At 43.8% G+C, this 27200-nt stretch overlaps 1 protein-coding gene across 3 annotated transcripts; it reads left to right on the plus strand.

The window, feature by feature from the left end:
- Nucleotides 1-4497: 4497 nt before the first annotated feature.
- LOC139540185 (pannexin-2-like) lies at nt 4498-26077 on the plus strand. 3 transcript variants are annotated; one of them, XM_071343792.1, is made up of 7 exons: nt 4498-4613; nt 5924-6007; nt 9648-10417; nt 14953-16067; nt 16800-16926; nt 17165-17353; nt 18186-26077. In XM_071343792.1, exons 3-7 carry the CDS (start codon nt 10189-10191, stop codon nt 18494-18496), a joined length of 1971 nt encoding a protein of 656 aa, XP_071199893.1. In that variant the 5' UTR covers nt 4498-4613; nt 5924-6007; nt 9648-10188; the 3' UTR covers nt 18497-26077. The 3 variants fall into 3 exon arrangements, with proteins under 3 accessions (XP_071199893.1, XP_071199892.1, XP_071199894.1); XM_071343791.1 differs by having other exon boundaries at nt 5924-6003; XM_071343793.1 differs by lacking the exon at nt 5924-6007 and having other exon boundaries at nt 4515-4613.
- Nucleotides 26078-27200: the final 1123 nt, after the last annotated feature.

The following is a 27200-nucleotide window of genomic DNA, read 5'->3' on the forward strand; positions in this document are numbered from 1 at the left end:
ATGAATGATCATATGTATCAATCCCCTTTTTCAGGCTGGCACATGCTGAAGCACCTAGAAGACTATGCTATTGACTTGTCTTTCTGGTCACAATATACGAATGGCACAAAATACTCAACTCAGCTTTCTAAGTTGGGATACAATGTTCAGCAAACAGCGGTGTCATATGTGACTGAGAAAACAAATCTGGTTGTTGGTAGGGAATTGCTAAACACTTGAGTTCCTTCCTTCGATAATGTCTGGAAATGCTGTGAATTACTGTACCATTTGTTTTAATCTATAATGAGCAAAAATATAAATGCAACATGCAACAATTTCAATGATTTTACTGAGTTACAGTTCATATAAGGAAATCAGTCAATTGAAATGAATTCATTATGCACTAATCTATAGATTGAACATGACTGGGCAGGGGCGCAGCCATGAGCGGACCTGAGAGGACATAGGCCCACCCACTTGGGAGCCAGGCCCACCCACTGGAGAGCAGGCCCAGCCAACCAGAATGGGTTTTTCCCCTAAAAAGGGCTTTATTACAGACAGAAACACTCCTCAGCTGTCCGGGTGGCTGGTCTTAGATGATCCCGCAGGTAAAGCAGCCGGACGTGGAGGTCCTAGGCTCACGTGGTTACACGTGGTCTGCGGTTGGACGTACTTCCAAATTTTCTAAAACGACGTTGGAGATAGCTTATCGTAGAGAAATTAACATTACATTATCTGGAAACAGTTCTGGTGGACATTCAGCATGCCAATTGCATGCTCCCTCAAAACTTAAGACACCTGTGACATTGTGTTGTGTGACAAAACTGCACATTTTAGTGGCATTTTATTTGTCAAATCAAATGAAATGTTATTTGTCACATGCGCTGAATACAACAGGTGAAATGCTTACTTACAAGCCCTTAACCAACAATGCAGTTTTAAGAAAAATAAGAGTTAAGAAAAATATTTACTAAATTAACTAAAGTAAAAAAATAAAAGAGCAACAATAAAATAACAATAACGAGGCTATATACAGGGGGTACCGGTACCAAGTCAATGTGCGGGGGTACAAGTTAGTCAAGGTAATTGAGGTAATATATATAATATATATAATATGTAATATTTACATGTAGGTAGGGGTAAAGTGACTATCCGGGTAGCCATTTGATTAGCTGTTCAGCAGCCTTATGGCTGGGGTGTAGAAGCTGTTAAGAAGCCTTTTGGACCTAGACCTGGTGCTACGGTACTGCTTGCCGTGCGATAGCAGAGAGAACAGTCTATGACTAGGGTGGCTGGAGTATTTGGCAATTTTTAGGGCCTTCCTCTGACACCGCCTGGTATAGAGGTCCTGGATGGCAGGAAGCTTGGCCCCAGTGATGTACTGGGCCGTACGCGCTACCCTCTGTAGCGCCTTGCGGTCGGAGGCAGGGCAGTTGCCATAACAGGCAGTGATGCAACCAGTCAGGATGCTCTCGATGGTGCAGCTGTATAACTTTTTGAGGATCTGAGGACCATGCCAAATACTGTCTCCTGAGGGAGAACAGGTTTAGTCGTGCCCTCTTCACGACTGTCTTGGTGTGCTTGGACCATGTTAGTTTGTTGGTGATGTGGACGCCAAGGAACATGAAGCTCTCAACCTGCTCCACTACAGCCCCGTCGAATAGGGGCGTACTCTACCCTCCTTTTCCTGTAGTCCACAATGATCTCCTTTGTCTTGATCATGTTGAGGGAGAGGTTGTTGTCCTGGTACCACACTGCCAGGTCTCTGACCTCCTCCCTATAGGCTGTCTCATCATTGATCAGGCCTACCACCGTTGTATCGTCAGCAAACTTAATGATAGTGTTGGAGTCATGCTTGGCCACGCAGACATGAGTGAACAGCGATTACAGGAGGGTACTAAGCACGCACCCCTGAGGGGCCCACGTGTTGAGGATCAGCGTGGCAGATGTGTTGTTGCCTACCCTTACCACCTGGGGGTGGCCCGTCAGGAATACCAGGATCCAGTTGCAGAGGGAGGTGTTTAGTCCCAGGGTCCTTAGCTTAGTGATGAGCTTTGAGGGCACTATGGTGTTGAATGCTGAGCTGTAGTCAATGAACAGCATTATCATGTAGGTGTTCCTTTTGTCCAGGTGGGTGAGGGCAGTGTGGAGTGCAATAGAGATTGCATCATCTGTGGATCTGTTGGGGCGGTATGCAAATTGGACTTGGTCTAGGGTTTCTGGGATGATGGTATTGATGTGAGCCATGACCAACCTTTCAAAGCACTTCATGGCTACAGACCATGAAGTGCTTTGGGTCGGTGCTAAGGGTCGGTAGTCATTTAAGCAGGTTACCTTGGTGTTCTTGGTTACACCCCAGCACAAGGTGCACCTGTGTAATGATCATGCTGTTTAATCAGCTTTTTGATATGCCACACCTGTCAGTTGGATGGATTATCTTGGCAAATTAGAAATACTCACTAACAGGGATGTAAACAAATGTGTCACAAAATGTTAGAGAAATAAGCTTTTTGTGTGTATGGAACATTTCTGGGATCTTTTATTTCATCTAATGAAACATGGGACCAACACTTTAAATGTTGCATTTATATTTTTGTTCAGTATAAATCATAGCCTATTCCCACTTGATGTCCTCTTTGTTGTTTCAGCACCAAGGACAGGGTGCGGGTGCGTGAAAGATAGCCTAGCCTATTCATCAAAAGTGCATGCAGATCTCACCAGCGGATCAAAACATAGATGAAGCCTTTCTATGTAAAGCCAAACCCATAAAAAATGAAGAACATTGCCTCAAGCAACTGCCACTTGTAACAACACATTTGTTTCTTCGGTCACCATTGCGACGCTGCAGTGGCGGAGAAGAAACCCTATATTTGGAAGCAGTCGTGAGGAGCGCCACCGAACCGGCGAAAACCGTCTAGTAACCTGACTTGTCGCTGAACGGAGTCTGGAGTGGCCCACCTTGGCTTCGCTGCGCGTTTGCCGAGCCACTTGCGGGCTTGCTATCGATCTGACCTGTCTTGCCAGAAACTGCCTTCATATAACATCCAGACGCACCACACCCCTGAGCAAAAACACAGCTGCTGGTGGGGGGCATGATTGGGGTTGAGGCGAGTTATGGCAGAGTGTTCCCTGTCTAGCTGCTGGCTGTTCTCCCACCGGCGCGCTTATGCGATCTGTCCACACAGACCTGCTCAAATTATGAGTCTGGGGGGTTATAATGCCTACATAACAAGGGAAGATTGGTTGACTGACTGACTGCTCCGCTCCTCCTGAGACGCCAGACAGAGACTGCTCCATACAGCAGCGTAGCCTACCGGTGAATGAGGAAATCCTTAATTAAGGTTGGTGCTATCCGGAATCCTTGGGACGTCCCTACCCTAAACCCTAACCCCCTACCCTAACCTTGACCATAACCCTTATCTAACCTTAACCCCGATCTTAAACGTTTGGCTAAATTAAATAGCTAAACTAAATGGATAATAAGACGATAGTTGGAGCTGTATTAGATTTCAGGCTCTGATCTTGTCCCATCTTGATACTGTGTCCGGCAATATGGTCAGGTGCAGCAAAGAAAGACCTAGCAAAGTTGCAGCTGACTCAAAACAGAGCAGCACACGTTTCCCTTAACTGCACATACAGAACTAACATCAACAACATGCATGTCAGTCTTTCATAGTTGGGGGTTGAGGAGAAACTGACTACTTCTCTTCTAGTCTTTTTAAGGAACATGTCTGTGTTGAAAATTCCTAACCACTTGTATAATCTATTTGCATGCACTTCAAACAGACATACTGTACATACTCCACCAGACATGCCACTGTGGGTTTCTTCATGGTACCCAAAACCCCAAAAAGATAATGCATCGCTAAGTTATGTATAGCGCCATGTTATCATGGAAAGCTCTGCCACCAGATGTTACTTGGGCAAAAAGCAAGTGTATCTTTAAAAAAACAGATAACAAACATATTGTATCACAGCGCCTCTCCTCTTTCTAAATATCGAATTTAACTGTACTGTATATACGAATATGAATATGTATATATGAATTGTGTGTAAATAGTATTTTTGTTGTTTCTTGGTGTCTTTCCAATATATACATATTTTGAATTTAATTTAATATCTTATGTTGTTCGTGTCTATAATATACTTTGTCATGTATTAATAGCCTACGTTTTTATGTGGAGCCCAGGAAGAGTAGCTGTTGCATGTGCAGTAGCTAATGGGAACCCTAATAAATTAGACTAAACTTAACTATTTTAAATTTAAACTTCAATGGGGTGACGTCAGAGTTGGGACGTCCCAAGGATCCCGTTTAGACTACATCCAAGGTTTCGCGCTTGTTTCCCTATCTGAAGATCACAACCCGTTGTCCGGGTTTTCACAACACAGTCAAATATACATCTAAATCAGTATTTGTCGTTTCAATTTGGGCAAGGAGCGTGGAAGCAATAATTAGTTGAATCATAATGCATTAATTATTGCGTCTTTGGTTCTGAAGAGAGGAGAGAGACAAAACCGGGAGGGGAGGGTGTGGAGGGGTAAAGGCGGAACAAACCGGTGTGCCCTGATAGACGCTGTAGCGGCTCGCCCGCACTGCAGATTAACTCTTAGCAGGCCGAGGATGCACAGGACCGGTGAGTACATTATTTCCTCTCTTTGTGTAAATGGGCGAATTTGAATCGACAGTAAATTCTCGGGCTGATATATTTTCCTTACAGATGGACGCTGAATTTCCTGTGCCTGTCACCAATATGGACAGGTGGACTGTAGCTAATACAGGTAGCCTATTGAATCTCACAGAGCTGAAAGTCTAGTACGAGTCCTTACTACACCCTTCTCAGACTCACACTCAGATCTTCAGCATCCCATCTACATTTCAGGAGCTGTTCACCGCTCCGTACTGAAACGGCGTTACTTAAAGCAGAGTGTTTTGTTCACCGCTCCGTACTGAAACGGCGTGATTTATAGCAAGCAGTGTTTCGTACACTGCTCCTTTGATGTAAAGTAGCCAATAGCCTGTGGAGGACTAGTCAAACCAACAGTGCGGCATGTTTGAGAATGACTCTTGGGAAATGTCACTAGACTAGTAGAGGAAACCCTATAATATCATATTATAGCCAGTAAGTAGCATATAATTATAACCACAATGGCTTCATTGTTATGTTATTGGAGCCTTTCGTTTAGCAAGGGAGTTGCATTTGGTGTAGTAGGGATAGCCTAATCGCTATTGTTTGCAGGGATACCTATCTTTTTAAGTTTGCTCAACCTGTTATTTGTGCACTTGAAGAAAGCTAGCCTATAACAGATTGAATTAGCGTTATACTGCAGACTGTGCATTGTTGATGTAAGATTACACCATTAGCCATACTCACTTTATGACAACTTTATGACAAGAGTAGCTTGTTCTGGGTTTTTGGGAAGGAGGCCAATCTATAAATTGAGGATCAGACTCGGAATGGATGTTCACTAATGCTCAAAATGAGGAGGACCGGTGAGAGTACTTGAAAGATCACACAGTTCCACTCACTTTCCTTTAAACATACTGTGAATTGTGTTAACTGCTTCAGCAAAAGTGAGTCTACACCAGCAGCGACTGTCTATAAAACAGGGACAGCCATAACCAAACATATGGTTTACAGTAGCTAGTGAATGTGGGCATCCCTTTAAAAAAATGTTCAACTGTGGGGCATAAACTGTTGTAGGACTTTTGCCAAGGGCTCACCACTGCCAGAAGCTGAGTGTTTGAAATGTGATATTGTCCCCTACAAGACTACATTGATTTACAATTGGCAACTGTTGGTTGTAAACCAGATATTTGGACTTGTGGGACAAACATTTACAAGAATCATCAGGTCATAAATGTGGCCTACACCAGTAGCCTAAAGAAAATACTGTTATATTTTTTTGTGCCCAAGTTGAACCAGCCCTTTCACCTCTGTCTCAGGGCTTTCTCTTCCGTGATCCAAGGGTCCCACAAAGATGGACCTTTGCTCTGCATCTTCGCTCCGGGTGAAGTTCCCTATAGTAGGTACAGATCTAAGATCAACTTCCCGTCCCCCAATCCTAACCTTAACTATTAGTTGGGAAAATGCTAAACTGACCCCAGATCAGTGTCTAGAGGCAACTTCACCCTACACCTGTATCTTCAAAATTAGTAAAAGCGTGTTATCTATTCATCCTTACAAGTCAGCACTGTCGCTACCCATGACTAATGTTTCATTACTGGCGGCTTGACAAGTTGACAGTTTATCTCACAGTGATTTATTTCAGATACTTTTACAGTAGATGAACTTCATTCTATTCTACATATTGCAGTATGTTACGCTCAGATACATTCCATTTGTCATCATAAATTGTATCATGCATACGCTGAAAAATGTAAGGCTTGATAGCATTCAACAGTAAAAAAGTAGAAACGGTATTATTGGAGGGCATAATAGAGCAGAATTCTATGAAAACCAAATTGTCGTAATATTAATGATTGGTCTCAGCTAGGGGCAGGCAGGGGAGGGTCCAGGAAGCCATTTTATGGAGTAAGTCATGATTCAAACAATCCAGTTAGTAGACATGTTTCCCGTCCCTCTGTCCTTGCACAATGTAATCATTACAGTCTCTCTTCCCCTCTATCTGCAGAATGAATGGGCCAGCTTCTGTGTGAATGATGAGAAAGAGATGGAAAGAGAAAGAGATGGAAAGAGAGAGAGAGAAAGTAAGATGGAGAGAAAGAGAGGGGAGGGGTGTTTGCGGTGAGGTGAGCCAGGACAATGTGATCACAATCCTCTCGAAGGACATTCACGTAACCTTCCTGTAGTGTGCATGCAGCAGCAGCAACCCCCTCCTCACTTGCAGAGTGCAGCAGTGGCAATGGGACGCACACAAACACATGCATGCACACCTGCACACACACACACAAAGCATTAAGAAGCATCCCTGACAGGTGTCGTGGAGTCTGACATTTGACATCCCCAGGTTGGACATAGTGTTCAATAAAGATAATGCCTCACAGCTCCAGGGGGAATAATTTCAAATCAAATCAAAGTTTATTGGTCGTGTACACAGATTTGCAGATGTTATTGCAGGTGCAGCGAAATGCTTGTGTTTCTATCTCCAACAGTGCAGTAATACCTAGCAATTAAAAAATACATACCAATAAATAATTAAATAACAAAACACACATAAAAATAAGTTATGTAGTATGAGCCACTAGAATACCACATATACATATAAAGTGGAAGAAAGTATGTAAACATTATTAAAGTGACCAGTTGTCACACCCTGACCTTAGAGATCCTTTTTATGTCTCTATTTTGGTTTGGTCAGGGTGTGAGTTGGGGTGGGTATTCTATGTTCTATTATTTGTATTTCTATGTTTTGGCCGGGTAGGGTTCTCAATCAGGGACAGCTGTCTATCGTTGTCTCTGATTGAGAACTATACTTAGGTAGCCTTTTTCCCACCTGTCTTTGTGGGAAGTTGACTTTGTTTATGGCACATAGTCTTTTGCGTCACGTTTTGTAGTGTGTATTGTTTGTTCGGCGTCTTTTCTAAATAAAATAACATGTACGCTCACATTGCTGCACCTTGGTCCTGTTCATTCAACAGCCGTGACAGCAGTGTTCTCTATGTACATAGGGCAGCAGTCTCTAGGGGTAGAATACCTGCTGGTAGCCGGCTAGAATAGTGACTAAGGTTCAGGGGAGGGTACTGGGCGGAAATAGAAGCTGTTTCTCAGTCGCTCAGTCCCAGCTTTGATGCACCTGCACTGTCTCCGCCTTCTGGGTGGTAGCGGGGTGAACAGGCCGTGGCTCGGGTTGCTGATGTCCTTGATGATCTTCTTGGCCTTCCTTTGACACTGGGTGCTGTAGATGTCCTGGAGGGCAGGCAGTGTGCCTCCGGTGATGCATTGGGCTGACCGCACCACCTTCTGGAGAGCCCTGCGGTTGCAGACAGTGCAGTTGCCGTAATGGGGCGGTGATCCAGCCCGACAGGATGTTCTCAATGGTGCATCTGTAGAAGTTTGTGAGGGTCTTGGAGGCCAAGCTGAATTTCTTCAGCCTCCTGAGGTTGAAGAGGCGCTGTTGCATCTTCTTCACCACACTGTCTGTGTGAAAAGGAACCATTTCAGGTTGTCATTCATGTGCACACCGAGGAACTTGAAGCTTTTGACCCTCTCTGCTGCGGCCCCCTCGATGTGCATGGGGGTGTGCTCTCTCTGAATGACCAGAACATGAGCATATTTCATATGACAAACAATAACATGATATAAATCGCATTCTGATAATATTGATTGACTCAATTGTTTGGGAGTGTTTGGGAATAAACATATGCCCTTGTACTCGGCGGTGCAGAAAAGCTTTGTAAGGCTTTCCAAGGTCCTCTTTCTCATCAGAGAGGGTGACTTCGCCCTTCAGACTACTGAGCTACTTACAGACTACTTCTTTCAAATCCTCAAAAAGGTTTACAGCTGCATCATTGAGAGCATCTTGACTGGCTTCATCACTGCTTGGTGTGGCAACAGCACCGCCCTCGATCGCATGGCGCTACAGAGGGTGGTACGGATAGCCCGGTACATCACTGGGGCTGAGCTCCCTGCCATCCAGGACCTCTATATCAGGCGGTGTGAAAGCAAGGCCCGGGAAATGGTTAAAGACTCTAGCCACCCAAACCATAGACTGTTCTCTCTGCCACTGCACGGAAAGCGGTACCAGTGCATGAAGTCTGACACTAACAGGCTCCTGAACAGCTTCTACTCCCAAGCTATAAGACTGCTAACTAGCTAACAAAATGTCTTCTCGGACTATCTGAGTTGACCCTTGTACACACACAAACGCTCACACACACATAACATGCACACACATTTATACTGAGTCTGCACACATTCACACACACACTCACATACAATCATCATATACGCTGCTGCTACTCTGTTTATCACATATACCTGATGCCAAGTCACCTTACCCCATACATACAGTATCTACCTATATCACTCCAGTATCCGTGCACATTGTAAATATGGTCTTGGAACAGACCCTGTATATAGCTTACTTATTTCTTCCGTTTTTTTGTTCTACCTTATGTTATTTTTAGTACTACATTGATATTGATGACTGCATTGTTGGGTTTAGAGCTTTCAAGGAAGGCATTTCACTGTACTTGAGCCCCCACTACTACTGAGTGGGTATTTAAGGCACATAGCCACACAAGGTGACACATAGTAATACTATTATTTATATCATATAGATAATATGGCTCCCAAGTGGCGCAGCGGTCTAAGGCACTACATCTCAGTATAAGAGGTGTCACGGTGTCAATGGGACTTCCAATCACATCCAGCTGTGATTGGAGTCCCATTGGGCGGCGCACAATTGGTCCAGGGTAGGCTGTCTTTGTCAATAAGAATCTGTTCTTAACTGACTTGGCTGGTTAAATTAAAAATATTTATATGGATGAACACTGGATGAGACAGCCTTTCAGTTAATTGCCAAATGGTGTACCTGTGTGCTTCTCTGATTATAGAGATTATCCTAACCAGATAACTTACTTAAACTCTTTTTAATGTTCACTAAGCTTGTGTTTTTGTGTTTTATTTTTTCAGTCTCTTTTTGGGAAAAAAAGGCCAACATTTTGTATGTTTAAATCAAACTAATTGCCAATCTGTCTTTCACAGGAAGAAGGACAGGAGGTATCCCTTTTGCTCTGGGCATGGTACAAACTTACAAACTCATCTGCGAGGAACCACACTCTTTGAGAACCGAGATAAAGATCATATGTCCTCTCTTCAACCTGACACTGTGTGTAGACCAAAGCCAGGTGAAGGTGAGAGAGGACAAAAGCACAGAATGTACACAGCACAACTGGAACACACTGAAAACCACTGACTGAACCTAACGTCCTTTCTCAATGTTGGAAGAGACAGTCAGAGAGCATTGTTTGTCCCACTCACTCTCAGTGAACATACGCCAGACTGTCCTGTGTGAGTAAAGGTAGCTAGGAGGACGGGGAAAAAGGTGGGAGGTCCCACTCACAGTCAGTGAAGATCCCAAGACACCCAAGAGACTATCCATCAAGACCCAGCCATTACTGACTTTACATAGCCACATAACCAGGTCTGGCCCAGAGACAGCCAGTCCTGTGTGTGTGGAAGTAGCCCAGTGTGTGTGGGTGGAGGTAGCTAGGAGGAGGGGGCGCCAGTTGTCTTCTCAGGCCGGATGCAGAACATCCTCGAGCAGAACTTAGACATGGCCACGGCTCTGCTGGCGGGGGAGAAGCTGAAGGAGCTGATTCTGCCTGGCTCTTCCCAGGATGAGAAGGGAGGCATGCTGGCCGGCCTCATGGTCCAGCTCAAACTAGAGCTACCATTTGACCGCGTCGTCACCATCGGCACCGTCATTATCCCCATCCTGCTTGTCACCCTCGTCTTCACAAGGAACTTCGCAGGTCAGTGGGTCGGCCAGACGGCAGATCTGGGTTCAAATACTATTTGAAGTCATTTGAAATACTGTGCTTGATTGAACTTGTCTGTGGTAATTGAATCAGTAGAATAGTTGCAACAGTACAAACCCCACCCATTTGGCACAGCAGGCAGACGAGAGCAAACGCTAATAGTATTTAAGATTTAGAGTTGTATTTGAACCCAGGTCTGGCAGAGTGCCCATAGAGGGGGCTGTGACAGTGCCGTGCTGCTGCTGTAAACGCCAAACACACACAGCAGGCTGGGAACGTTCTGTCCTAATGTGTTGTTGTTGACTCATCACATCAGCCTCTCACTTAACACTGAACCAGAGCACAGATACTGTAGTCAGCTGTAGTAGCTTCATGTTTTTCATACTATGACATTGGTATATAGAAAAAAACTAAAACAAAGGTTGCTCTCACAGACAAAGCCCCAACAACATTGGCATTCACAATGTCTAACATGCTCTATGTTATTTTTATCAGAATGATTGAACACCATAGAGAGATCTGGGGAGTTGAGGGTTAGTATGCAATGTATTTGGTGTTTGATGTGAGAAAGATCAGTGCAGACATTAGGCTGGGCCACTCTGGTGAACAGAGAGGGAGAGGAGAGGAAGGTGGGGGCGTAGCTTAATGCTGAGTCAGGCTGTCTGCATAGCAGCACCAGCCAGCTGTGACTGAGCATTTCACATAGTGTTGGGCGGAGCCCATTTCTGCATTTTCTGCACTGCTCCTCCCCAAAACTCGAAAACATGGGTCACCCATAGGACTCACTCGATAGGCCGAACACACATCTGAAGTGCCATGGCAGCAACCGATGACAGCAGTGCAATGTGCACTATATTACATTTAAGTACAATGCAATACTTATTGTATTGATGTCCTTGGTTAGTGCCCTCAAATTGTACACACTTATTGTATTGATGTACTTGGTTAGTGCCCTCAAATTGTGCACATTCTGGTGGATTTAACTCTCCTAAAATAGGTGGAAGAACATTAACGAACAATAAAATAAACTTTCTCAAGCCCGAAAAACAGCCTTTTCCCAGACACAGTACTCGTCCCCCAGCCACCTGACTCAGCGCTCTGCACTCAGTGTGCAATGTTGTCATGCTCGGTCCAACACTCATTAAATGAAAGTCACAAGTGCGCCTCAGGGACAGATCTGCCCCTGAACCACCCAGACCTTGGCAGTCGGCAGTCGGCAGCCGAATGGCCTTGCTGCTTCCGTGCTCAGTATAACAGGGAAAGAGTGGATGCAATACAAGTGTGGCTTGAAGTGTTGCCTCCTCCTCAGTCTCCTCTGCATTTGGTTTTATACCATGAATCAGCACTATCAAATCAAATTGTATTGGTCACATACACATATTTAGCAGATGTTATTGTGGGTGTAGCGAAATGCTTGTGTTCCTAGCTCCAACAGTGCAGTAGTATCTAACAATTGACAACAATACATACAAATCTAAAAGTAAAATAATGGAATTAAGAAATATATAAATATTAGGACGGGCAATGTCGGAGTGGCATTGACTAAAATACAGTAGAATAGAATACAGTATATAATATGAAATGAGTAAAGCTGTATGTAAACATTATTTTAAGTGACTAGTGTTCCATTATTAAAGTGACCAGTTATTCCATGTCTATGCATATAGGGCAGCAGCCTCTAAGGTACAGGGTTGGGTGGTAGCCGGCTAATGATGGCTATTTAACAGTCTGATGGCCTTGAGATAGAAGATGTTTTTCAGTCTCTCGGTCCCAGCTTTGATGCAACTGTACTGACCTCTCCTTCTGGATGATAGCGGGGTGAACAGGCCGTGGTTGATGTCCTTGATGATCTTTTTGATGATCTTTTTGGCCTTCCTGTGACATCTGGAGAGCCCTGCTGTTGCAGACGGTGCAGTTGCCTTACCAGGCGGTGATACAGCCCGACAGGATCCTCTCAATTGTGCATCAGTAAAAGTTTGTGAGGGTCTTAGGGGCCAAGCCAAATTTCTTCAGCCTCCTGAGGTTGAAGAGGCGCTGTTGCGTCTTCTTCACCACACTGTCTGTGTGGGTGGACCATTTCAGATCGTCAGTGATCTGTATGCCGAGGAACTTGAAGCTTTCCACCTTCTCCACTGCAGTCCAGTCAATGTGGATAAGGGTGTGCTTCCTCTGCTTTTTCCTGAAGTCCACGATTGTTGACATTGAGGGAGAGGTTATTTTCCTGGCACCACTCTGCCAAGTCCCTCAACACCTCTCTGTAGGCTGTCTCGTCATTGTTGCAGGCCTACTATGGTTGTGTCGTCTGCAAACTTGATGATTGAGTTGGAGGCGTGTGTGGCCACGCAGTCATGGGTGAACAGGAAGTACAGGAGGGGGCTGAGTACGCACCCTTGTGGGGCCCCTGTGTTGAGGATCAGTGAAGTGGAGGTGTTGTTTCCGACCTTCACCACCTGGGAGCGGCCCTTCAGGAAGTTCAGGACCCAGTTGGACAGGACCGGGTTCAGACCCAGGGCCCTGGGCTGAATGATTAGCTTGGAGGGTACTGTGGTCTGTATCAGATGGACGAGGCAATCCTTGTCTTCCAGAGATTAATGAAACCTGAGAGCTCTTCAGACATACAGTACCAGTCAAAAGTTTGGACACACTTACTCATTCTTGGGTTTTTCTTTATTTTTACTATTTTCTCCATTGTACAATAATAGTGAAGAAATCAAAACTATGAAATAACACATATCAAATCAAGTTTATTTTATATAGCCCTTCGTACATCAGCTAATATCTCGAAGTGCTGTACAGAAACCCAGCCTAAAACCCCAAACAGCAAGCAATGCAGGTGTAGAAGCACGTGATCCCCACATATGGGATCATATAGTAAGCAAACAAGTGATAAACAAATAAAAATATATTTGAGATTTGAGATTCTCCTTTGCCTTGATTACAGCTTTGCACACTATTTGCATTCTCTCAACCAGCTTCATGAGGTAGTCACCTGGAATGCATTTCAATTAACAGGTGTGCCTTGGTAAAAGTACATTTGTGGAATTTCTTTCCTTCTTAATGCGTTTGAGACAATCAGTTTTGTTGTGACAAGGTAGGGGTGATATACAGAAGATAGCCCTATTTGGTAAAAGACCAAGTCCATATTATGGCAAGAACAGGTCAAATAAGCAAAGAGAAATGACAGTCTATTATTACTTTAAGACATGAAGGTCAGTCAATCCGGAAAATGGCAAGAACTTTGAAAGGTTATTCAAGTGCAGTCACAAAAACCAAGCACTATGATGAAACTGGCTCTCATGAGGACCGCCACAGGAAAGGAAGACCCAGAGTTACCTCTGCTGTAGAGGATAAGTTCATTAGAGTTAACTGCACCTCAGAATGCAGCCCAAATAAATGCTTCACAGAGTTCAAGTAACATACACATCTCAACATAAACTGTTCAGAGGAGACTGTGTGAATCAGGCCTTCATGGTCGAATTGCTGCAAAGAAACCACTACTAAAGGACACCAATAAGAAGAAGAGACTTGACTGGGCCAAGAAACATGAGCAATGGACATTAGACTGGTAGAAATCTGTCCTTTGAATATTTAGAATGAGTCCAAATTTGAGATATTTGGTTCCAACTGCCGTGTCTTTGTGAGACGCAGAGTAGTTGAACGGATGATCTCTGCATGTGTGGTTCCCACCGTAAAGCATGGAAGAGGAGGTGTGATGGTGTGGGGGTACTTTGCTGGTGACACTGTCATGATTTATTTAGAATTCAAGGCACACTTAGCCAGCATGGTTACCATAGCATTCTGCAGGGATACGCCATCCCATCTGGTTTGCGCTTAGTGGGACTATTATTTGTTTTTCAACAGGACAATGACGCAACACACCTCCAGGCTGTGTGAGGGATATTTGACCAAGAAGGAGAGTGATAGAGTGCTGCATCAGATGACCTGGCCTCCACAATCACCTGACCTCTACCCAATTGAGATGGTTTGGGATGAGTTGGAACGCAGAGGGAAGGAAAAGCAGGCAACAAGTGCTCAGCATATGTGGGAACTCCTTCAAGACTGTTGGAAAAGCATTCCAGGTGAAGCTGGTTGAGAGAATGCCAAGATTGTGCATATCTGTCATCAAGTCAAAGGGTAGCTACTTTGAAGAATCTGAAATATAACAAACACTTTTTTGGTTACTACTTGATTCCATATGTGTTATTTCATAATTTTGATGTCTTCCCTATTTTTCTACAATGTAGAAAATAGCAAAAATAAAGAAAACCCTTGAATGAGTAGGTGTGTCCAAACTTTTGACTGGTACTGTATGATGAAGTGGATCAATGGTATTTCCCCCCCACATAAGAACATCTATAGAATGAACATTATTCTTATAAGGACTGACTGTAAAAAGTTTGGCAATTCAATTGAACTCATTTTATATTCATTTCATTCACTTACTGTAGAGATGACAAACGTACATAACCATCAGTCATGTTGTAATGTCTCATTATGACAACTAATTCTCTCCATCTTTTCCCTCTCAGAGGAGTCAATCTACTGCTACACGCCTCACAACTTCACCCGTGACCAGGCCCTGTACGCGCGAGGCTACTGTTGGACAGAGCTGCATGACGCCGTGCCCGGGGTGGAGCCTGAACTTCGACCTTCGCTGTTCGAGCACAAGTTCCTGCCCTATGCCCTGCTGGCCTTTGCTGGCATCATGTACATCCCTGCTCTCGGCTGGGAGTTCATGGCCTCCACAAGACTTACCTCCGAGCTCAACTTTCTGCTTCACGAGATCGACAACTGCTACCACCGGGCAGCCGAGGGTCGGGCCCCTAAAATCGAGAAGCAGATCCAGTCTAAAGGACCGGGTATCACTGAGAAAGAAAGACGTGAGATCATCGAAAACGCGGAGAAGGAGAAGAGCCCCGAGCAGAACCTGTTTGAGAAGTACCTGGAGAGACGAGGCCAGAGCAACTTCCTGGCCAAGCTGTACCTGGGGCGCCACCTGGCCATCATCTGCCTCAGCTCCATCCCCATCTCCTACCTGAGCGCCTACTGGCACCGCCAGCGCCAGAACGAGTTCAGCTGTGCCCTGGGGGAGCCTCCAGACACCAGCAGCATCCCAGAGCTGAGGCTCAGCGTCAACTGCAAACTGCCGGCCGTGCAGCTGCAGCGGATCATGGCCGCCGTGGACATCGCCCTGCTGAGCACCATGAACCTCGTCATCCTGGTCAACCTGCTGCACCTGTTTGTGGTGCGCAAGTCCAACTTTGTGTTCGACAAACTGCACAAGGTGGGCATCAAGACGCGGAGGCGCTGGCAGAAGTCCCAGTTCTGCGACATCAACATTCTGGCCATGTTCTGTAACGAGAACCGTGACCACATCAAGTCACTCAACCGCCTGGACTTCATCACCAATGAGAGCGACCTCATGTATGACAACGTGGTGAGGCAGCTGCTGGCCGCGCTGGCCCAGTCTAACCAAGATGTCACGCCCACTGTGAGGGACTCAGGCATCCAGACCCTAGATCCCAATATGGACCCCTCTCTCCTGGGGGTAGGGGAGCTGGGAGGGGAGCCGTTGGTCATCAAACGACCACGCAAGAAGATGAAGTGGATCCCCAGCTCCAACCCTCTCCCGCAGCCCTTTAAGGTAGGACCATACACTAGGCCTAAATATTGCCTGTCGAAGGTCTGCATATTTTGGCCACTTATAATAGGCTGGAAACTCTATATGTTTGTCTAAAGGTAAATTACACCTAGTAAGTTTATTTATGTTATGACTAATTACCACCACATGAAAAGAGGAGATTCCAAATTAACTTGATTCATCTTGTAACTTGCCCGGCCTCAAGTTACCTGTGGATTTCCTTCAGGTTAATACCTGAGGATAATAATGTAAATTAATATAAGCATTAAAATAGTCTTCACCCACTGTGCTGAAAAACCAAAGCACCACTTACTGTACAGTGGGTTGTACTCAGTGGACCAGAGCAATATCAGCGATATTCTTATCAGCGTTTATTGTGAAGACTTGACATGGGCCTTTTCCGATTGAAAGGCCCATAGAGAAATTAGGCTCTCAGCAAGAGATGGCACAGTGTACTCAATTAGAACTCTCTAAAGGCAGAGAACCTAATCGGTTTCAATCAGAACTAACAATGTTATATCTGTTAAAGGGATCGTTGACTTTTTAAGTTTTTGCCAATTTTTTGGGGTGATGTCGTTTCATCCAAACTGTTTTTAAGTTTGTTAAAACCTGAGGTAACCCTTACTAAGTCGGGAAAAACCTTAGGTAAGGAAAACCTCCAAAAAGTGAACTATCCCTTTAATAATCTATTCCTACTTGGGATAATTGTACTAACTGTCCATGTCCATTGTGAAGGAACCTCTGACAATGACGCGTTTGGAGAACAGCATTAAGCCTGAGAAGCCCAAACTGGTGAGGAGGAAAACAGTGGCAGAGAGCTACGTCGCTCCTTTAAGCAAGAGCACACAGTACTCTGCTAAAGGTACTGTACTGAGAGCAGTGACATTACTGTAGAAAATTTGGGTAAATGAAGGTAACGTTTATGGTTACTCAGAATTTTGCTATAGGACTCTATTTTGTATATTTGACTAAAACCGCTTTTGCTTCTGGAATATCACATGCTGTACATAAAGTTGTGCAATTTGTGCACTTTTCAGTCCCACTGTTGTGTTCCATCTCCGCTGACCATATCTGTTGAATCTGTTGAATGCCGACTGCAGATATGAGCACGATGGAGAAAAAGCATAGTCGCAACTTTTCCCTGGATGTCCACCCGTACATGCTGACCATCCGTAAGCCCACCAAAGTAGAGACAGTCAGCGCAGAGCCTCTACCCCCAGACCACACCCTGGACGCGGTGTTCATCGAGGGCACACACACCATTGTCCATGTCTCCGCTTCTATCACAGGTAAGATTGCCATGCTTAATCTCAGGAGGGATCTGTCACCAAGGCAACCAAACCATATTCTATATATACTCCTGTGACCCCTGATTCTTGTTGACGTTTTAGATCAAGGAGAAAAAGGTGAAAAATAGCCCACTAACAGAACACTTCACTTAATGGAATGGTGAGGTTTATTTGCAATATATAGAACCCAGAGTTTTTCATGACCAATTCGTCCTTATAAGCTACACCAGGATTCCCCAACTGGCGGCCCACGTGTGATTTTACTTGGCCCCTCAAGTTTTCTGAGCAAAAACTTCAATTAATAATAATAATAATCATGTGCATAATTTTCATTGTTGGACATAAAAGACTGTAAAATCCCCAGGAAATCGGTGATTTTAATCTTTGAAATCTGTATCCAAGTATTCCAATGCAAAATAGAGAGATGTGATTGTATACAAATGTAAGCACGGATTGAATTGATTATGTGTTAGTCAAACATATCTGTTTGGGCTTCTTGCGGTCAATTGGCCCACAGCTGAATGTAGTTGATGATCCCTGGGCTACACTCTTAGAAAAAAGGGTTCAAAAGGGTTCTTTGGCTGTCCCCCATAGGATAACCCTTTTAGGTTCCAGATTGAAACTTATTTTAACCTGGAACCAAAGGGGTTCTTCGAGGTGTTCTCATATGGGGAAAGCTGAAGAACCCTTTTAAGTTCTAGATCACACCTTTTTTTCTAAGAGTGTACAAGTAGGCAAAAACTAGGGTCTAATGTTTTTCCGGGTTAGGTCATGTGGTCTGGAAAAATTCTGGGCCTGTGTACCGTTCTGTTTTCTCTCTCTCTCTTTTTAGAAAAGAAAGATCGCACTCCAGAATCCACCAACACAGACTTCTCTACAATGACCGTCCCCACCAGCACCTATATGAACGGTGCCACTCCCAGCCCCAACCCACCCTTTCTCGTTGACCGCCACCTTACAGAACCCCTGATCGAGCAAGAGGAGCCTGAAGATGCCCAGCCTGCAGTCTTCACTCGGATCCCTTCCCACCAGCTGCTCAGTATGCATCAGCTACTCAGTATGGAGGAAGAGGAGGCTAGAGGCCAGGGGGCCAGACTGTCTGAGAGACCCGGGGGGGAACTGATTTCTGCTGGGGAGTGTTAAGGAGGAGACACACACGTCCCATCCCACCTATAGCCAAAAGCCACATTGTCCCCCTGACCCCTAGTTATGCTGTGCTCATACCTCACTACTCCTCTGGTGAAGGCACTGAGTGCGAGTGCTGATGGTGCTGAACCAGAATTTTTAGCTGGAGTGTTGAAGATTTAACAAGATGGAGCATAAGAGAGGAAGTGGTTCAATGTGTTCTGATCTACCCATAGTCATCTGACTGCTGTTACTCTCTCCACACATGAAGACTTCGTTGAAATGCACACAGGAGCATTATCTTTGTAGATCCTGCACAGTTGAATGGAGCATTTGTTGGTCATGTTCTTGACTTGGAGAGGAAGCAGCTCTTAATGAAAAAGATAAGAAAGAGAATAGGGAAGACATACGGTTTGAAGCTTTTTAAACACATTTTAGAAAAGCACACAATCTATAGTTCATTCGGAAAGTAATCAGGGCCTTCACTTTTTCCACATTTTGTTACTTTACAGCCTTATTCTAAAATGGATTAAATAGTTTTTTCCCCTCATCAATCTACACACAATACCACATAATGACTAAGCAAAAACAGGTTTTTGGAAATGTAATCGTGAAATATCACATGTACACTACCGCTCAAAAGTTTGGGGTCACTTAGAAAAGTATTGTTTTTGAAAGATAAGCACATTTTTCTGTCCATTAAAATAAGATCACATTGATCAGAAATACAGTGTAGACATTGTTAATGTTGTAAATGACTATTGTAGCTAGTCATTTACAACATTGATTTTTAATGGAATATCTACAGTTGAAGTCGGAAGTTTACATACACCTTAGCCAAATACATTTAAACTCAGTTTTTCACAATTCCTGACATTTAATCCGAGTAAAAATTCCCTGTCTTAGGTCAGTTAGGATCACCACTTTATTTTAACAATGTGAAATGTCAGAATAATAGTTGAGAGAATGATTTATTTCAGCTTTTATTTATTTCATCACATTCCCAGTGGGTCAGAAGTTTACATACACTCAATTAGTATTTGGTAGCATAGCAATTGTTTAACTTGGGTCAAACGTTTCAGGTTGCCTTCCACAAGCTTCACACAATAAGTTGGGTGAATTTTGGCCCATTCCTCCTGACAGAGCTGGTGTAACTGAGTCAGGTTTGAGGCCTCCTTGCTCGCACACGCTTTTTCAGTTTTGCCCACAAATTTTCTATAGAATTGAGGTCAAGGCTTTGTGATGGCCACTCCAATACCTTGACTTTGTTGTCCTTAAGCCATTTTTCCACAACTTTGGAAGTATGCTTGGGGTCATTGTCCATTTGGAAGATCCATTTGCAACCAAGCTTTAACTTCCTGACTGATGTCTTGAGATGTTGCTTCAATATACCCACATAATTTTCCATCCTCATGATGCCATCTATTTTGTGAAATGCACCAGTCCCTCCTGCAGCAAAGCACCCCTACAACATGATGCTGCCACCCCCGTGTTTCACTGTTGGGATGGTGTTCTTCGGCTTGCAATCCTCCCCCTTTTTCCTCCAAACATAACGATGGTCATTATGGCCAAACAGTTTTATTTTTGCTTCATCAGACCAGAGGACATTTCTCCAAAAAGTACAATCTTTGTCCCCATGTGCAGTTGCAACCCGTAGTCTGGCTTTTTAATGGTGGTTTTGGAGCAGTGGCTTCTTCCTTGCTGAGTGACCTTTCAGGATATGTCGATATAGGACTCGTTTTACTGTGGATATAGATACTTTTGTACCTGTTTCCTCCAGCATCTTCACAGGGTCCTTTGCTGTTGTTCTGGGATTGATTTGCACTTTTTGCACCAAAGTATGTTCATCTCTAGGAGACAGAACGCGTCTCCTTCCTGAGCGGTATGACGACGGCGTGGTCCCATGGTGTTTATACTTGCGTACTATTGTTTGTACAAATGAACGTGGTACCTTCAGGCATTTGGAAATTGCTCCCAAGAATGAACCAGACTTGTGGAGGTCTACAATTTTGTTTTCTGAGGTCTTGGCTAATTTCTTTTGATTCTCCCATGATGTCAAGCAAAGAGGCACTGAGTTTGAAGGTAGGCCTTGAAATACATCCACAGGTACACCTCCAATTGACTCAAATGATGTCAATAAGCCTATCAGAAGCTTCTAAAGCCATGACATAATTTTCGGGAATTTTCCAAGCTGTTTAAAGGCACAGTCAACTTAGTGTATGTAAACTTCTGACCCACTGGAATTGTGATACAGTGAATTATAAGTGAAATAATCTGTCTGTAAACAATTGTTGGAAAAATGACTTGTGTCATGCACAAAGTAGATGTGCTAACCGACTTGCCAAAACTATAGTTTGTTAACAAGAAATTTGTGGAGTTGTTGAAAAATTAGTTTTAATGATACCAGCCTATGTAAACTTCTGTCTTCAACTGTACATAGGCATATACAAAACCCTTTTGCAATTATGTTAGCACAGCTGAAAACTGTTATGCTGATTTAGACTAGTTGAGTATCTGGAGCATCAGCATTTGTGGGTTCGATTACAGGCTCAAAATGGCCAGAAACAAAGACCTTTCTTATGAGGGCTATTTCATGCGAGAAATTGCCAAGAAACTGAAGATCTTGTACGACGCTGTGTACTACTTCCTTCACAGAATAACGCAAACTGTCTCTAATCAGAATAGAAAGAGGAGTGGGAGGCCCCGCTGCACAACTGAGCAAGGGGACAAGTACATTAGAGTATCTAGTTTGAGAAACAGACGCCTTAAGTCGTCAACTGGCAGCTTCATTAAATAGTACCTTCAAAACACCAGTCTCAACGTCAACAGTGAAGAGGCGACTCTGGGATGCTGGCCTTCTAGGCAGAAAAAGCCATTTCTCAGACTGGCCAATAAAAAGAAAAGATTAAGATGGGCAAAAGAACACAGACGCTGGACAGAGGAAGACTGGAAAAAAGTGTTATGGACAGACGAATCTATGTTTGGGGTGTTCAGATCACAAAGAACATTCGTGAGACGCAATAAAAATGAAAAGATGCTGGAGGAGTGCTTGACGCCATCTGTCAAGCATGGTGGAGGCAATGTGATGGTCTGGGGGTGCTTTGGTGGTGGTAAAGTGGGAGATTTGTACAGGGTAAAAGGGATCTTGAAGAAGGAAGGCTATCACTCCATTTTGCAACACCATGCCATACCCTGTGGACGGCGCTTAATTGGAGCCAATTTCCTCCTACAACAGGACAATGACCCAAAGCACAGCTCCAAACTATGCAAGAACTATTTAGGGAAGAAGCAGTCATTCTGGTATTCTGTCTATAATGGAGTGGTCAGCACAGTCACCGGATCTCAACCCTATTGAGCTGTTGTGGGAGAAGCTTGACTGTATGGTATGTAAGAAGTGCCCATCAATCCAATCCAACTTGTGGGAGGTGCTTCTGGAAGCATGGGTTGAAATATCTTCAGATTACCTCAACAAGTTGACAACTAGAATGCCAAAGGTCTGCAAGGCTGTAATTGCTGCAAATGGAGGATTCTTTGACGAAAGCAAAGTTTGAAGGACACAATTATTATTTTAATTAAAAATAATTATTTATAACCTTGTCAACGTCTAGACTATATTTCCTATTCATTTTGCAACTCATTTCATGTATGTATTCATGTAAAACAAGGACATTTCTAAGTGACCCCAAACTTTTGAACGGTAGTGTAAGTATTCAGACCCTTTACTCAGTACTTTCTTGAAGCACCTTTGGTAGAGGTTACAGCCTCGAGTCTTCTCGGGGATGACACTGCAAGCTTGGCACACCTGTATTTGGGTAGTTCCCATTCTTCTCTGCAGATCATCTCAAGCTCTTTCAGATCGGATGGGGAGTGTCGGTGCGCAGCTATTTTCAGGTCTCTCCAGAGATGTCCAATCTGGTTCAAGTCTGGGCTCTGGCTGGGCCACTCAAGGACATTCAGAGACTTGTCCCAAAGCCACTCCTGTGTTGTCTTGGCTGTGTGCTTAGGGTCGTTGTCCTGATGGAAGGTGAACCTTCGCCCCAGTCTGAGGTCCTGAGCACTCTGGAACAGGTTTTCATCAAGGATCTCTCTGTACTTTGCTCTGTTCATCTTTCCCTCAATCCTGACTAGTCTCCCAGTCCCTACCGCTGAAAAACATTCCCGCAGCATGATCAAGGATGCCAAATAGTCACATTTCGCCGTTTTGAATACAAAATAGGTTACCTTCATGATTTGTGTAGATCCAATGAGAAAAGTTTTAGCGGGTGTGATGCACGTTTGGAGCAACACTGGCTGTATCCAAGGCTCAGCCAATCGTTCACATAACAACATAATGCAGCACGCGACTGAAGAGAGAACCAATTTGCTAGTTACAGCATCAGCGCGCGCTCTGGAAATACAACGGAGAGCGGAAAGGCAGTTTGCCAGTTACAGCAGCGCATCCCCTGAACGATAACGAAGAGGTTGGTGAGAAGGTGATGAAGCGTACTTCATGAGCTGTAACCGAAAAACAACTGGCATTTCGAAAGTTTTAGGTGAGGGAGATAGTGTGGTGGAACAAGTATTGTTAGCATTGTTACGTATCTTACTAGCTGGATCGAATTCTCTGTTAGCTAGCCAGAGAAATGTTGAGCAACATTAGCCAACTTAACTGATCAAATAATTGAGTTCATGGTGTGAAAATTAGCTGGCTAATAAAGTCAGACAGCTAACGTTAACGGTAGCTAATGTTACAACATCAGATGAGCTAACGTTAGTGACTGAACCAATTTGGCTCTAGTATTAACTGGTATACAACTTCTTGCCATTCCTCAAGTTATAACATGTTAGTTGCCCACTGGACCCTGGCAATCTGTGAATAGTTAACTAGCTAACGAACTAACTACTATCTGTGAACTAATGTTTTCTCTCTACAGTGGTTAATGTGGTTAATTTTCAGAATGAGAGAATTAGGTGAAAATGAGGCATTGCTTGTTATACAAATGGACTCAGGGATCAAGTGAAGCTGGAGCTGGGCCTGGCTTAAGCTGGATGCCACTATAGAGGTGAGAGGAACACCACATCCTTTCCCTCTTTCTCATTTTTTCAATGTAGTGGATAAAAGGGGTATGCCAGGTGTACTCTGCCTGAAAGAGATCACTTCTGCCAACAAAGGGTATCATGCTCTGCTGACACATTGTAGAACAGATGTCCACAGGCAGAAAGTGTACAATGTAGTAACGTACAGTGTAGCCCAAAGATATTGCTTTTGTTGTGTTGAATTTGACATTAACACTTGTGTGTAAGTGAGGGGGGATTATTTGGTCGCGGCCGGCTGCGACAGAGCCTGGACCCGTACCAGGATCTCTAGACCACTTCGCCACTCGGGAGGCTGCTTTCTGTAAAAAAAAAAATATCTGTGAGTTAGGTTCACATTAACCACTTTTTATTTTACACACAGAGACTGATCATGTAGATCATATTATTTGTTGTTTAATTAGTTAAAACCTGCATTTCCCCCTACTAGGGGGAAAAAAGTGTCACCTTTTTGGGCCCTTACCAGTTTGTTTCCATGCATGATGCTGCCACCACCACCTTGCTTCACCATAGGGATGGTGCCAGGTTTCCTCCAGATGTGACGCTTGGCATTCAGGCATAAGAGTTCAATCTTGGTTTCATCAAACCAGAGAATCCTGTTTCTCCTGGTCTGAGTCCTTTAGGTGCCTTTTGGCAAATTCCAAGCAGGCTGTCATGTGCCTTTTACTGAGGAGTGGCTTCCGTCTGGCTGCAGAGATTGTTGTCCTTCTGGAAGGTTTTCCCATCTCCACAGAGGAACTCTGGTGCTCTGTCAGAGTGACCACCGGGTTCTTGGTCACCTCCCTGACCAATTCCCTTCTCCCCCGATTACTCAGTTTGGCTGGGCGACCAGGTCTAGGAAGAGTCTTGGTGGTTCCAAAATTCTTCCATTTAAGAATGATGGAGATCACTGTGTTCTTGGGGACCTTCAATGCTGCATACATGTTTTGGTACCCTTCCCCAGATTTGTGCCTCGACCCGATCCTGTTTCTGAGCTCTGAGGACAATTTCTATGCCCCAATGGCTTGGTTTTTGCTATGACATGCGCTGTCAACTGTGAGACCTTATATAAACAGGTGTGTGCCTTTCCAAATCTTGTCCAATCAATTGAATTTACCACAGGTGGACTCCAATCAAGTTGTAGAAACATCTCAAGGATGATCAATGGAAACTGGATGCACCTGAGCTCAATTTTGAATCTCATAGCAAAGGGTCTGAATACTTATGTAAATAATGTATTTCTGTTTTTATTTTTCATAAATTTGCAAAAAAGCTGTTTTTGCTTTTTCATTATGGGGTATTGTGTGTAGATTGACTATAAAAATAAAAATAAATCAATTTTAGAATAAGACTGTAATGTAACAAAATGTGGAAAAAGTCAAGGGGTCTGAATAGTTTCAGGATATATTGTATATACAGAACAAAAATATGAATGCAACATGTAACAATTTCAACAATTTTTGTATTACATTTTTTTTTACCCCCTTATTTTTTGTCGCGGCCGGCTGCGACAGAGCCTGGGCTCGAACCCAGAGTCTCTGGTGGCACAGCTAGCACTGCGATGCATTGACAATTTCAACATTTTACTGAGTTACAGTTCATAAGGAAATCAGTATATTTAAATAAATTAGGCCCTAATCTATGGATTTCACATGATTGGGAAGTGGCGCAGCCATGCGTGGGTCTGGGAAGGCATAAGCCCACCTACTTGGGAGCCAGTTCCAAGCCCAGCCAATCAGAATGAGTTTTTCCCCACAAAAGTTTTTTTTAAAGAAAGAAACACTTCTCAGTTTCATCAGCTGTCTGGATATGCCAGATGTGGAGGTTCCTGGCTGGCGTGGTTACACGTAGTCTGCAGTTGTGAGGCCGGTTTGACGTACTGCCAAAACATTTTAAACAACGTTGGAGGCGGCTTATGGTAGAGAAATTAACATTAAATTCTCTGGCAACAGCTCTTGTGGACATTCCTGCAGTCAGCATGCCAATTGCACCCTCCCTCAAAACTTGAAACATCTGTGGCATTGTGTTGTGTGACAAACTGCATATTTTAGAGTGGCCTTTTATTGTCCCCAGCACAAAGTGCACCTGTGTAATGATCATGCTGTTTAATCAGCTTCTTGATATGCCACACCTGTCAGGTAGATGGATTATCTTGGCAAAGAAGGCATGTTCACTAACAGGGATGTAAACATACAGTATTTGTGCACAAAATTTGAGTGAAAAAAGCTTTTTGTGCGTATGGAAAGATTCTGGCATATTTTATTGGAGTTCATGAAACATGGGACCAACACTTTACATGTTGCGCTTATATTTTTGTTCAGTATAGAATTCCATAAAGACTGCTTCACCAACAGCCACATTATGAAAACATGTTTATAAAACATTCATATTATTGCTTATGGTCCCTCTATCGAAGTGTACTGAAAGCCAATGCAATACACTTTTAAAAAATCTGCACTGCAATATATGCAAAAGATCACATAATGTTGTTTGTGGCAATAATGTTTACGCTCACAAGTTATAAAAATGTTTACATACTATAAATAATCTATAGACTGTATGTAGCCCTATCTCAGTTGTTGTGGTGTGCTCACACATAAATGTTCCATTAGTTAATCAGTGTCATTTGACCATACAGAAGACAGGGAGAGGAGGCAAAGTGAGAACGCACCTACCTTATAGAAGACTGGGCTCCTCAAAGGTGCAATATGCAACTTACGTTTTACCATTTGCACACTTAGCCCTGAAGCAAAACAAAAAACAAATGGTTGCGTTCGTTTAAGTTCCCCTACAAACAAGTGCATGGGCAGTACTTTTGACTGGGAATGAAAGTTACAGATTGCACCTTTTAATGGGTTCCTCTCACACCACTAGTGCACTTATTAGGTAAGGTTCGCTGATCCATCCACAAGGGAAGTCATAGGTTGGATATTCGTGTGAATGTCAAATTCAGAAACACCTTCACTTTAATTCATATAGGCAAGCATATGCATTATTGGCAACATTCAAGTTAAAATCTCCTTGCTATGGATCTACGAAAGGTATTCCAAACCTGCCACCTCTCAACGTCAGTAGAAGTGACTGTTTTCATGACCTTTCAAGGTGCAGTGGTCTTTACGCCAGGACTGCAATTCAACTGAAACCTGGACTCATTCAGGGAGAGTGCTGGACATTGCAGTCATATCCAGCTTTTCTTGTGGACGTTATGAACAATAAGGGAAGTTATACGTAGATATAGAAACCATTGTACACAATAAAATGCACAGCATCTGAATGCTTTGCTTTTGACTGTCCTACCTTTTCACCATAGGCCTACGTTGCCACGCGCCACCACATTGAGAGCAACAACAGCACCCCATGTCCAATGCCGCGTCAGTAAGACTTGGTTATTGTGGTGGCTCATTACTCACCAAAGACAATGCCCCCTGAAGTTAACGAATGAGAAGTAGAGTACTGTAGTTAGTAGAATTGTTATTAGGATATAATAGCACCTTTCACCAGGTATGATGCAGTAAACAAGGGGGGGGGTGTGTAGCAACCACCATCAATCGTATGTCTGAGCAATTGGTAACCTAAACTGAACAGTGATGGCAGAACAATCTACAACAAGCATGTATTCTGAATGAACACACTGAGGATTCCTTAATGCTGTGAATCTGTCATCTTGGGC

This window comes from Salvelinus alpinus, chromosome 15 (genome assembly GCF_045679555.1).
Source record: "Salvelinus alpinus chromosome 15, SLU_Salpinus.1, whole genome shotgun sequence".
NCBI classification, from domain to species: Eukaryota; Metazoa; Chordata; class Actinopteri; order Salmoniformes; family Salmonidae; genus Salvelinus; species Salvelinus alpinus.

Bases quoted from the DNA above. Each gene is read 5' to 3' on its own strand.
- LOC139540185 (XM_071343792.1), top strand. From the start codon at position 10,189: ATGCAGAACATCCTCGAGCAGAACTTAGACATGGCCACGGCTCTGCTG. The intron at 10,418-14,952 runs GTCAGTGGGTCG...TTTCCCTCTCAG, and splicing joins CTTCACAAGGAACTTCGCAG to AGGAGTCAATCTACTGCTAC. The intron at 17,354-18,185 runs GTAAGATTGCCA...CTCTCTTTTTAG, and splicing joins TGTCTCCGCTTCTATCACAG to AAAAGAAAGATCGCACTCCA.